The sequence below is a fragment of the Hippopotamus amphibius genome, chromosome 9 (assembly GCF_030028045.1).
Source record: "Hippopotamus amphibius kiboko isolate mHipAmp2 chromosome 9, mHipAmp2.hap2, whole genome shotgun sequence".
Lineage (NCBI taxonomy): Eukaryota > Metazoa > Chordata > Mammalia > Artiodactyla > Hippopotamidae > Hippopotamus > Hippopotamus amphibius.
The window spans coordinates 99,567,423-99,580,489 of NC_080194.1; the positions used below are offsets into that span (position 1 = coordinate 99,567,423).

General features: G+C 38.5%; 1 protein-coding gene across 1 annotated transcript in view; it reads right to left on the minus strand.

Moving 5' to 3' along the window:
* Positions 1-12,647, minus strand: part of ZC3H12C (zinc finger CCCH-type containing 12C) — a 75,176-nt gene extending 62,529 nt beyond the window's left edge. The window contains exon 1 of the mRNA XM_057750937.1: positions 12,358-12,647. Coding sequence (XP_057606920.1) covers positions 12,358-12,381 — 24 coding nt within the window. The 5' untranslated portion in view covers positions 12,382-12,647. The remainder of the gene's footprint in view (positions 1-12,357) is intronic.
* Positions 12,648-13,067: the final 420 nt, after the last annotated feature.

Sequence of the window (13,067 nt, forward strand, 5' to 3'; positions counted from 1 at the left end):
CAAGACTCAGCACCTGGTAGCACTCTTGCCAAATTGGCATTCTGGCTTCTGGCTGTCACTCAGGAATTCCAAAGTGCTTTCTCCACCTGCCACATCTTCACTCAGGTGCTCTCTCAGCATGGGACAGTCTAGAAGCTAAGCTGCAGCTGCCAACCTGGCACGTGCTTCCCAGCCACCTAGGTCAAAAAATTTTCTACATCAACCAAACTCACAGAATTAATTTTGTGAAATTTTTTCTTATAAGCCAACTCCTGATGCTTTTTCAAAATCACACTTAACACTATCTATACTCTGAACCTAGTCTCTCTCTTAGTACAGAAAATTTTTCTAATTCGTGGATCAGGATCTGACCTCAAACATTAGCTGCCTCTGATTCCCTACTGAGGTTTTTATTCAAAAGAGAGGGCTAAAGACCTTAGGACCAATCACAGGCTCTCTTTAATGTAATCAAAACACCTGAAAGAACACTGAAAAATAGAAAACTTAGTGGGAAATAAAAGAGCAGCAATTTAAAGCATTTTGTTTTCTTTACTTATCGGGATGACTAGAATTGTCTACCATCCATTTTAAAGAACGTGGAGTATTTTCTATAATTCTGCTATTTCTCTTGGCCAATTTATTCATCCCATCCATAAACAGGTCAGCAAAGACTAGTTTTTACTTCCAAAGCTTTACAATTTTGGGGGTGGGAGTGGGGAGTATTTGGAAGATGCACCCTGAAATACTATAAACTGGTAAAGAGCACAGTGGGGCCCATGGAAAAACAGAGCTGCTGGCTCAACTTCCAACTCCAGGAAGTCCTAGGGAGCACATGAGGGCCAAGAGATATAGAGATCTGCAGGCAGAGGTGCCCCATTTAAGGAACTCAAACACTTCAAACAGATTGGGAAATCAGCTTATTTTGAAAGTTACACCCCCGTATCCTTACACAAAAATGACAAAAAGCCCTGACAATCCAAAGCATTAGATTTACTTCTTTTATCCACAGGCCTTAAATGATGATGATGGCATTAAACTCCAGGTTATATAGGTATTTAATCAACAACAGCAAAAAACAACTATTAAAATGACCATTATCTCAAGTACTCACAGAGTAATTCACTAGGGGCTTCTTGACGTCAATGATAAGATACAGAAGACATTTGTGCTAAACCAACTTTTTCAAGGCATTCAGGAAAAACTCAAACATAGAGAATGGAAGTATACTCTATGAGACACAAAAATGAGAAGTCAGCATCAGATAGCCAAGAACAAATTTTAAAAACCCTAAAAAACCCAATATCTGTACATTAAAGCTATCTTACAAATAACCTTGCAGTTAAAGAAAAATAAAAAGGAAAATTATAGACATTAAAAATGGATGACAATAGAATTATAACCTATGGAATGTAACCAAACTGATACTCAATGAAAAAACTAGTGGTATAAATGTATTTAATAGAAAAAAAGAAATAAAGGAGTTAAACATTTAAATTAAAAAGGTTAAAATGAGCAAACAAACCAAAATAAAGGTAGATAAAGGAATAAAATTAAAAGCATAAATAAGTAAATTAGGTGGACTTCCTAGGTGGCACAGTTGTTAAGAATCCACCTGCCAATGCAGGGCACACGAGTTCGATCCCTGCTCCAGGAAGATCCCACGTGCCATGGAGCAACTAAGCCCGTGCGCCACAACTATTGAGCCTGTGCTCTAGAGCCCATGTTCCACAACAAGAGAAGCCACCACAATGAGAAGCCTGCTCAGCGCAACGAAGAGAAGCCCCTACTCACTGCAACTACAGAAAGCCCATGCATAACAACAGACCCAACGCAGCCACTAAATAAATAAATAAATAAATAAACTTATTTAAAAAAAAAGTAAATTAGGAAGCAAAAAAATGTAGAAATGGCTAACACAGTGGGGAGCTGGTTCTAAATATGAATGAATGAATACATTAATTAATTAATAAGTGAATAATTTCCTAAAAATGTGACCAAGAGGTTGAGGAACTCTACAATTACATAACAATACAAATATAATGTTCAGTGAAATGGAAGGGATTCTTTGCATAAGTCTTTATGCCAATAAATAAGAATCCATAATTGAGGCTAACTTAAGAAAAGGTTGTAAGTGTGAATAACCATAGAAGAAATAACTTGATTAAAGATTTATATCCTCTATTCCATTCCTGACAAAGAATGCTATATTTTTGGCCCTATGGGTGTGTTCTAGCAAACTCCTTTGTTACTGAGATTATTCTAGGGCACCTAAGAACATGGAAAGCATCCCAACTGGTTTATGAGGCTAGCATAATTATGTTGACAAAACCTAACAAAGATGGCACTAAAACTAACCAAATATATGTATAATCTTACTTTTACTTTATACAAAAGTTCTAAATATAAGAAAGATAAGTTATATAGAATAGTCAAATTATCACAATACACATTAACCAGTAGATCTTATTCTACGATAATGGATTTTTCTAATATTGAACAGTTAATTCAATTCATTTAATCATAAATATTGATTAAAGACTCTTGCATTGGATGGGTGTGGAAGATGAAAGAGACATGAAGAATCGAGAACTTCTAGGTTTTTGGTTTGAGCAGCTGAGAATATGGTAGTAACATGAAAGTGGGGAAGACCTGGAAAGGGACAGATCTAGAAGGACAAAAATTCTGTTTTAGATCATTTTGTTTCAGATACTAATAGCTATCCAAGTAGAGCTGTCCCAAAACAGCTGGGTAAAAGAGAGAAATCAGGACTGGAGATAAAAATTTGGTAGTCATTAGCATCTAGATGGTATTTAAAAATATAGTTTTGAATTGATGGAAAACTGTAGAAAAAAGAAGAGAGTCCAGGATCCAGATTTTAGTAACCTAACAATAGAAAGACACTACCTAGATTTGTGAATACCATATTTTCATATAGTATATGTTGCTATACTTAATTATTTTTCAAAACATGTTAAATTAGGCTTTGGTACAAAAATTATTTAACAAAAACCTTACAATATCACAAAGTGGGTTTCCTGCTAGCCTCTGAAAACTTCAGTTTCAGTAGCACTGTAATTTTTGTGATTTGTAAATTATTTGAATCCTTTTTGGGGGTATTCATCTTTAAACAATGTTCTGAAAGATGCCTCAGAGGCTGAGTAAGGAGGCTACTGGGACTGTGACCCTAAGACTTTATTTGAATAAAGGGCTTTACAAGGGGCAAATCTGTTTCATTTACTTAGACTAGTATTTTATAAATATAATGTAATAGCAGACAATGGTAAAAAGTAGAGTGGGTCTCAAAGTCTGTATCACTGAGACAAGGATGGAATCATTAAGTGGGTTGAAAGCAGTAAAATTTCAGCCCTGCTGACATTTAAGCCTCATTTAAATTGACATACTGCATGTTCAATTTAAAAAGAAGAGAACATGAGTCAAATGCTGAAAATATATTTTTGAAGATGTGCCTAAAAGATACTTAGGAATTTAATAACTTAAGGGAATCCTCCCATAACATATAAATTGTTTTCAAGTTTCTCACATTTAACTTTTATAGATATCTGTGTATGTAAGCAGAGGACACCTACGTCAGGAAACAATAGCCACTGGCATTTAAAAAGTGAGATAACAGAAAGACCCATTAAAATCAGAAATAAACTCAAACGCCTACTGTTTTTTTTTTCAAATGCCTACTACTAATCAGCATTGTTCTATGATTTCAACCAATACAATAAGACAAGAAAAAAAAGTCACTATAATATAACCTGAAAATCAAGACAGTCAACTGAGAAAGTATTGGAACTAAGTCCTACAATGTAACTAACAGCACAAAAAAGAGTTCAGTAGGGTAACTAGATGGTCATTTAAAACTGAATAACTTTCCTTTATAAAATTAAAGGCATAAAATATACCTTTATAAAAGGTATAAAATATAATGAGGTGAAATCTCATTCATAATAAATAATGATAGCTACCATCTCTCAAGGGCTTATACTTCAATATACATTATTGGTTAATATTCACAACCATGGTATTATGATATAATTATGATATAATACCATGATAAAAGGTACTATCACCTCAATTTCACAAAGAAACTGAGGCTTAGGAGAACATAGGAAATTTGCCCAAGATCACACAAGTGTCAGAATAGGAACTCAAAGGCAGCCTCTCTGACTCTACTGAAGGAGTTTCTTAGCACTATTATGTCATTCTTGTCTATCAAATTAACAAAGACAAGCTGTGCAGGGAAACTGTGATAGGTGCAGAGAGCGACACACATGCATTTCTAATAAGAATATAAATTGATGCAACTTTTCTAGAGGGCAATTTGCATGATCACATCTAGGAATTTGTTTAAAATATATTCATCAATGTGTACAAAGATCTATAGACAAGGACATCTATCACACTGTTCTTTATAACAATAAAAAAACTGGTCATACTCTAAAAACTCAACATGAGCTTGATTAAATTGCAGTTCTTGAACATGCTGAATGTCATTCATCCAATAAAAATAATCTTTTAAAAGGATATTTAATGATACAGGAAAATGGTATATCAAATGAACAGGAAGAAACAAAACTACATATACATACAAATGTTTAAAGTGTGTATTTATATTGACTAGGACATTTTTAAAAAAATGAAAACATTACCAATACTTTAAGTTATCTCTAGAGGAGAATTATAGATGATTTTTCACTATCACTTTTACTTTTTCTCTATTTTAAAAATGTGATAAAATAAAAATGTTAAAATATTTAACTCAAAATTTACTTTTAAAAAATAAAATGAAGTAGTCAAAATAATAGAAATGCACTTTGGAAAACATTTCTCCTATTTAAAACTATTTTTTCCTATGCATGATATTGCTAATTTTAACATACTTTATGACCACAATTTTTATGTCACTTAAGGCACTTTTCTTTCTTAGCAAAAATAGAAATACCCTCTTTATCAAAATAGATAATTTTATTTCTCATTTCCAGCATTTTAGATATGTACTAATCATTTAAAATTACAGCCAAATTCCAAGAAGTATCTAATACATAAAATCGCCAACTCAGTGGGGCAATTCAAAGAAAATGATAACAAAGATAAAAAATGTCTAAGTCAACAATGAGGAGGCAGCCTCAATTACATGGGAAACCTGCTCCCTGTAAGTATACAAAATAATAAAAATAAACTATAAAGGAAAAGCCAAGATTTGAAACAGACCAAGTCACAGAATAAGGATAAAATTAAGCCCACATAATTTTGAATAGGAAATGAGTACAGATGACTAAGAACAAAGAACAGAAACTAATTTTAGCTTCACCCTAAAAGACATGAATAACTTTGAAAGCCCTTTGAAAAATCTAAAATATAAACTGACATATTAGAAGCAATAACAGTAAACTTGATTTTATAGATATTTTTTATCTAGTAATCTCAATTACTCAGAACACAATCAAGAGCCAGTGAATAAGTAGACAGAAAAATAAAGCAAAATCTGTCTTATCAATTCAGTGAATACTACTAAATCATTTTATAGTAACAGTAACAGCCTTCTATTTTACACTTTTACACTCATTAGCTTAAATCAGTAAAAGCCACTTGCAGAGTACAAGAAATCAAAAAGAAACTTGAGTTTTCGTCTGGGGTCATAGCCAGTAAAGGACAGAGCTGAGATTCAAACCCAGGTCTAGATGATGTCAGAGGCCCCATCTGCTCTCTCTGAAAGTGCAATCTCTCAGTTCTTCAACCTGGACAATCTGTGAGTCCTATAGGCCTTTAATTGCTGCCTAAATACTTTCATTTTAGCCATAATATTAGCTGTTGTCATTCAGTTTCACAGCCCACAGCAGTTACCTGCTTCAAATTAGAAGGAGGAAGTGACATCAGCAAGGAACAGTTAATAGCAAGGAGAGAGACCAAAAATCATTGATGTAAATGAACAGAAATTCTTGAGTTCTGCTGTCCTCACCATCTTTACAAAAAAAAAAAAAAAAAAAAAAAAAAAAAGCAAAACAAGCATTGCCATTTAGTTAGGATAAATCAGAACTCTTGATAAATCTCTGTTCCATCATCTGGAAGATAGGCAAAACAACAGTATAAACTTTATAAACTGTTGTGAAACTAAATTAGATAATATAAGTAAAGTGCTTAACACTGTATCCAGCATAAAGTTAGTGCCCAATAAATGGTAGCTCTTATTATGTTTCACAATAAGTGATATTATAGGCTACATATTACTTGAAGGTAGAGAAATATAATCCATGTATATAAATTTTTCCATTTAAAATAGTTAAAATGTTTTGCTCTTGAAAGAGTTTAAGACTAACTTTTAGAAATTCACTTTTATATCCTTCTCCAGCTAAGTGGGGTAGATAAGAGCAAATGTAAATGACCATTCAAGAAATCACATCATACATTCTGAGTTAATTTTAAAATGTCTGGGTATACCAACTGTAATTTGCTCTGCACTGATTATTGCAATCATCTGTTAACCATCTACTGGCTTTTGTTCATCCTACCACATCAGCAGATCCATTTAAAGAACAAACTTTACAGCCTTTAACAATAAAAACATATTCATGAAGTATATACTGGGTACCAAATACTGCAGAAGACTTGGGATAAAACAATGCAGATCACAGTCCTTGCCTAAAGACTACAAACAAGATAAAGAAGATCCAAGGTACAGTAGAAGGTTATAAACATTTTGTATTATCAGTTAATCTTTATGACAAATCTATGCTCTAGCTAGTATTTTTTTTCTGTTTTATACATTAAGAGCAGAGACACAGAAAGCAAAAAAGAAATGAAGATAACTATCACCAAATATGTATGTTACAGAGGGATTTACAATATTTTGAAAGCACAGGAGAGTAAACAAATAATTTTGCCTAAAGATGAGTGATTAGAAAATGCTTGTTTTTTAAATTTAAACCCAAGTAAAAATTCTGTAAAGTATAATCACAGGAATAAAAAATAGGAGAGTGTTTACCAAAATATTTACATAGGTTATTTATGGGTAAGAAGATTTCAGGTGGTTTTACTTTTCTCTTTGCTTTTTCTTAATCAATCTGCACTACTTTAATATCTTAGAATATAAGTAGAAAAAGGTCAGCATTAAAGTTAGACATTAATGTTCATCTAACAAACTATAGTTCATTCAAACATGGAATAAAAGACCTTAAAGCTTATTCTCTTTGATCATTACTTCTAGGAATCAATCCTAAGAACACAGATGCAGAAAAAAAAATTCTACTGGGATGTTCAGCTAAAGCATTATGATATTAAAATACTGGGTAAAAACAAATAACATCGAAATCGGAGAATGATTAATTAAAATATGTTCTTAGGAAGAAAACATTTGAAATATTTGTGATGTCATGAGAAAATCCTTACTATGTGTTAAATGGGGATGGAAAGGTGGGGCACCAAGCTCTATGAACAGTATAATTCCAATTATACAAGAAAAAGATATACCTTCTTAGAGCCAAACTCCCAAGAGAGATGATCCCATTATATAGTTTAAATCTCACAATAACAGATATATTTATTAACCTGTATTAGGTTAAAGAGACCTTAATATTTGGTACTGAGCCTAAGTTGGGACACTGGCTCTGCCATTATTAACTGTGAGACCTCTAGCAAGTTATTTAACCACACTGGAGTCTGGTTTCCTCATGAGAAAAAAAAAAAAAAAAGGATTGAAATACTTCTTCACAGGAGAGCAGTAAGTATCAGATGCATTAATATAAGAAGAGCCCTGAGAACAGTGTTGGCACAGCAGGTGCCACCTACTATTATCAATCTTAACCTACAATGGAGTAAACCAAGTGAGAGCTAAGGCGAGGCCTGAATAATGAGGTATGAGCCAGGCAAAAGATCAGGGGGAACAGGGGAAAAATGTTCCAGGCAAGCAGGAAGACCCTGGGATTTTTATTCCTTATCCACCTTTAGAGATTTGATAATTTATCTTAAAGGCAGAATGCTTTGACTGTTCAGACATCTGCTTATGGGCTTCACTTTATGCTAGTTCACTGGGCATAAGAATTATCATGCATCTCTTAATTTTCAAACGATGTGTATCAACATATGAACACACACACAATGACACACTTTTCAGAACAAACTAAAAATAGTATCACAGGAAGGCAGAACTGCCCAGTGGTTAAGGGCATGAGTTTTAACGTCAGATTCAGGGGTTCAAACTTCCTTCTGCAATTTACTGGATGTGTGACTTTGGGCAAGTTATTTAAACTTTCTGTGTCTCAGTTTCCTCATCTATAGAAAATAATAAAAGCAAAGCATAAATGTGATGTTGGCACATTAGTGCACAATATACAATAGCTATTATTATGTAAGCTATAAAAACCAAAGATAGAGAATTGATATCTCCACATCACAGATATGAAAGTTAACTTTATGCCATGAGATCCAAAACACAGTGTGCCACAGCAAAGGAAACCATAAACTAAATGAAAAGACAACCTACAGAATGGGAAAAAATATTTGCAAATGATACAACCAACAAGGGATTAATCTCCAAAATATACAAACAGCTCAATATCAAAAACAACAGACAACCCAATCAAAAAATGGGCAGAAGACCTAAATAGGCATTTCTCCAGAGCAGACATACAGGTGGCCAAAAAGCACATGAAAAGATGCTCAACATCACTAATCATTAGAGAAATGAAAATCAAAACTACAATCAGGGATCACTTCACACCAGTCAGAATGGCCATCATCAAAAAGTCTACAAATAATAAATGTTGGAGAGGATGTGGAGAAAAGGGAACCCTCCTACACTGTTGGTGGGGATGTTAAGTTGATACAGCCACTATGGAAAACAGTATGGAGGCTCCTTAAAAACCTAAAAATAGAGCTACCATATGATCCTACAATCCTACTCCTGGGCATATATCAGGAGAAATCCATAATTCAAAGTGATATATGCACCTCAATGTTCATTACAGCACTATTTACAATAGCCAAGGCATGGAAGTGACCTGAATGTCCACCAACAGATGAACAGATAAAGAAGATCTGGTATATTTATACAATGGAATATTACTAGGCCATAAAAAAGAATGAGGACCTCCCTGGTGGTGGAGTGGTTAAGAATCTGCCTGCCAATGCAGGAGACATGGGTTCAATCCCTGGTCTGGGAAGATCCCACATTTCGCAGAGCAACTAAGCCTGTGTGCCACAACTACTAAGCCTGTGCTCTAGAGCCCGAGTGCCACAACTACTGAGCTCACATGCTGCAACTATTGAAGCCTGTGTGCCTAGAGCTCATGCTCTGCAACGAGAAGCCACCACAGTGAGAAGCCCCTGCACCGCAATGAAGAGTAGCCCCAATTCGTGCTACAAATAGAGAAAACCCCTGTGCAGCAACCAAGATCCAATGCAGCCAAAAATAAATTTTAAAAAATATATATTTTTTTAATTTAAAAAAATTTTTTAAAAAAGAAGGCATGCCATTTGCAGCAACATGGATGGACCTAGAGATGATCATACAAGAGGCATATCAGCACTTAAAATCCAAGATTTTTTTTGAACATTCGGTATTCTTGAACACCAGAACCTTGATATTTTAGGTTTACATTTGAAATCCTGATTTAATATGCTTTTGTTATTCACTGACCTTCTTAGTTAATATTTCTTTTTCCAATAAAAGCTATACCCTGAAACCATCTTTGCCGCCTTAATCATCCACTACTGCTATCATCTGGGGAATGCTCCAGACACACTGGATCATCTACTCCCTGCTTTCCTTGACTCAGGCTATTCATCTGGAAATGACTCCCACCTTTAATGCCTGGCATGCCACCTTCCCCAGTGCCTGAATTTCCTTCTTCTTTGCTTATGGCACTTAGAACATTCCATCTAGCTTTATGTACTCTCTGTTCATAATCTCTCTTCTTTTAGAGTCAGGGTCCTTATACAGAACCTAGATGGATACTAAATAATTATCTGCTGAGGGAATAGAAGCTTGCCAGTCTCACACGAGCAATAACTGATGATTAGTTTACAATCCTACATTCTAACAATAAAATGATAAAAAAAAAACCTCCTCCTTAAAATCTTATGTTTGCTTCTTTAAAACTGCTATCAAATAAGAATGAGAGTAGAATTCTTTTGAATATATGTACAAAAACAATGGAAAGCACTAAAAGGGTATAAAATGATATAAAAATATTAAAAACTATAAAATGATAGCAACACTTTTACATCTGTTATAGTAATTAAAATTAATGTAGAAAGCATTGTAGTGTGCTAGAATGAAGACAAGGTAATGCAGTTGTAGAATGAGAAAAATACTTAAAAAACACTATATTGAACACTTGGGGTCCAATTTGGCAGATATAATCCATGAAAACATAGCTCCAGAGAAGCCAGTAATATAAAATAGGATACTTTTATTAGTCTAGTAATTAAAACAAAAATGTACTAAAAGGAAATGACTAATAAAAACTTCCATCAGCAAACATTCCAAGTTTCTGTTTCCTATCCTTTAATATTTTCTATTATAATAAACTAGTTTCATTAGACTTTCATTATTAAAAGCAGGTAAAAAAATAGTGGTCTCTTTGCGGTGTCTTGTTTAAAAAATTTTACTTTACATATAGTGTTTAAGTATACACTATATACTTAATAGTGTTTAAGTATACTACATTTCTAGAAGTAGAAATGTAATCCATTCTTAAACTAAATAAAAATACTCAAACATTTCAAATCATAGATACGCAGTTACTAGACCATTCTGATTTTTAGGATACTTTCAAGTAGACAGATTAAAGTAACTTAAAATCCGAATGCCAAGTTGATAGAAAGCAGATGAATAGAGAGGCAAGTCTGAAATAAGCATCTTCCTAGGTTCATCAACAGTAAGACAATTTTACAAATATTTGCTGAAGCTATCCTTATGTTCAAACACAGCTAACACCAAAATTGAGAGATTGCTACTAAAATTAATTGCATATGTGATTAAATAAATGGAATTCATATCTTCATACCCTAAATATATTAAAACTTTACAAAAAACATATATTCCTACTTCTTATGGTTCTCGGAAAGTCCAAAAACTTGTATGAGGCATATCCACTGTTTTCCGTTTATACTATGCATTAGAAAAACTAAACGAGGAAATAAGTGAAGAACTGATGAACTTTCCCAAATCTCTAAATATACTGAGCCCCAAGTATCTCTGCAACTATTCTGAGATGGTTTTTTTTAAAAAAAAAATCTGCATCAATAAGTGCCTCACGGGCCTGGGGATATTCCAACACAGTCTTGCAAGCAACTGGAAAACTTTCCCTATATCTGGATTAGTATTTCATCTCTTTATCACAAAACACAGAGCACAAACCAGGATTGTTAACGGTTACCCAAACAGCAAGAAATCCAGTTAGGGTAATCAGTACTTGGAAGCTTAGGCTGTTTTGAAGGTCTTGAAGACAAGACAGTTTAGGGAAGAAAATCGGGATTCATTTCTCCAAGTTGTATTCGTAACACCTTTGTAGGGAGTTAAACACGGGAACCGAGCCAGCTAAATGAACGCTGGGTGAAAATGGGAATTCGGCTGGAGACTGCTGGCTGAGGGGTGCAGGGAGGGGTGGGAAGGCAGAGGGGTTATCGCCACGGCCCGCCGGGGGGCAGCGGTTTAGCTGGAGGGATGGATGATAAATAAAAGCTAATGGCTGGGGCTGGATCTGAGCTGCCTCACCCCACCAGCGCGCCAGGTCCGAGCCGCAGGAGCGGGACTGTGGGTCCGTTTCCATCCGGGGCGCCCGGGCCCGCCTCCATGTTCGGCGGCCGTGCCCTGGGGCGGCCGGGAGTGGACCGCAGCCCTAGGCCGCGGGGCCCGGTAGACTGGCCTCACCTCGCCCGCGATCCCCCGTGGAGCCGCCTCTGCCCCCCGGGAGGATGCGCTGGGCTTTCCGCTCGACCCTGCCCGAGCCCCGGGCGCCGCCGGGGCTCAGTGACTCGACCTCCGGGGGCCGGACCCGCCTGGGCCTGGAGATCGGCCGGCGCGGCCGCCCCAGCCCCGGCCCCTCCGCCCGGCGCTCGGGCGCGGCCTCCCGGCCCTCCCCTCGCCCGCCTCCCTCAGGGCCACGGTCGCCGCTGTCCGCCCCTCCATCCCCTTCCCGAGGGACAAACCTGGGGGCCGCTACCCGGCATGGCCAACCCCGCGAGGAAGCGGCGAGCCGGCGGTGGGGCCCGAGGCAACAGCAGCCACCTCGGCCCTCCCCGCTCGGCGCCGCGCCCGCCCGCGCGCCCTCCCCGCCGGCCGCAGCCCCGGCGCCCCCTCCCCGGGCTGGCACCACTCCCCCTCCCCCACCCCCACGGGCGCGCACCCCGATCTGTTGCTCAACCTACTTGCAGTCTCTTCTCCTCAGCCATCAACACATGCCCTGGAAGCGGGGCCGCCCCGGGACCCTCCGGCGGGCGGCCGCCTCTCCCTCAGCCCCGGGCCGCCGCTAGGGCGCGGGGCGAGCGGGAGGCTCCCCCATGCCGCCCGCCCGCCCGCCGGCCACACGCCGGGGCCGCGGCTCTGCCCGCCGCCCGCGCCGCTGCTCTGCGGGGAGAGCGAGCCCAGCTCTCCCGTGGCCGCCTCGCCCCTCGGCCGCCCGCAGCCGCAGCCGCAGCCGCAGCCGCTGCGCCGCTTCCTCCTCCCCTTTCCTCTTTTCCTTCTCCTCCTTCGCCTCGTCTGGAGCCGAGGTTGGCAAACCAGCACCTGCTGCTGGAGATCACCGAGAACTGAAACAGGAAACCTCGAACCCAGGGGAAAACCCGGGAGGCGTGGAGAGGGGTGAAGGGAGCTGCTGGAACCTGTCGCGCTCGACCCGGCCGCTGCGGCCGCCCGAGGTGCCCGCGCCGCCTCTGCTCGCGCCCAGCCCTGGGGACCCGACCTCCCCGCCCCGCTCCCCCTGCCCGGCCGGGCGGGCGCCTCTCGGCTCAGCGACGCCTCCTTCACCGGCAGCAGCACGGATCATTCCCTGGGCGGCAAAGGAATCGAGCGGCTGCCTTCCTTTCCCGTGCTTGCTTGCTTTTTATCAACATTCCGTAATGAGGAGAAACCACACCCG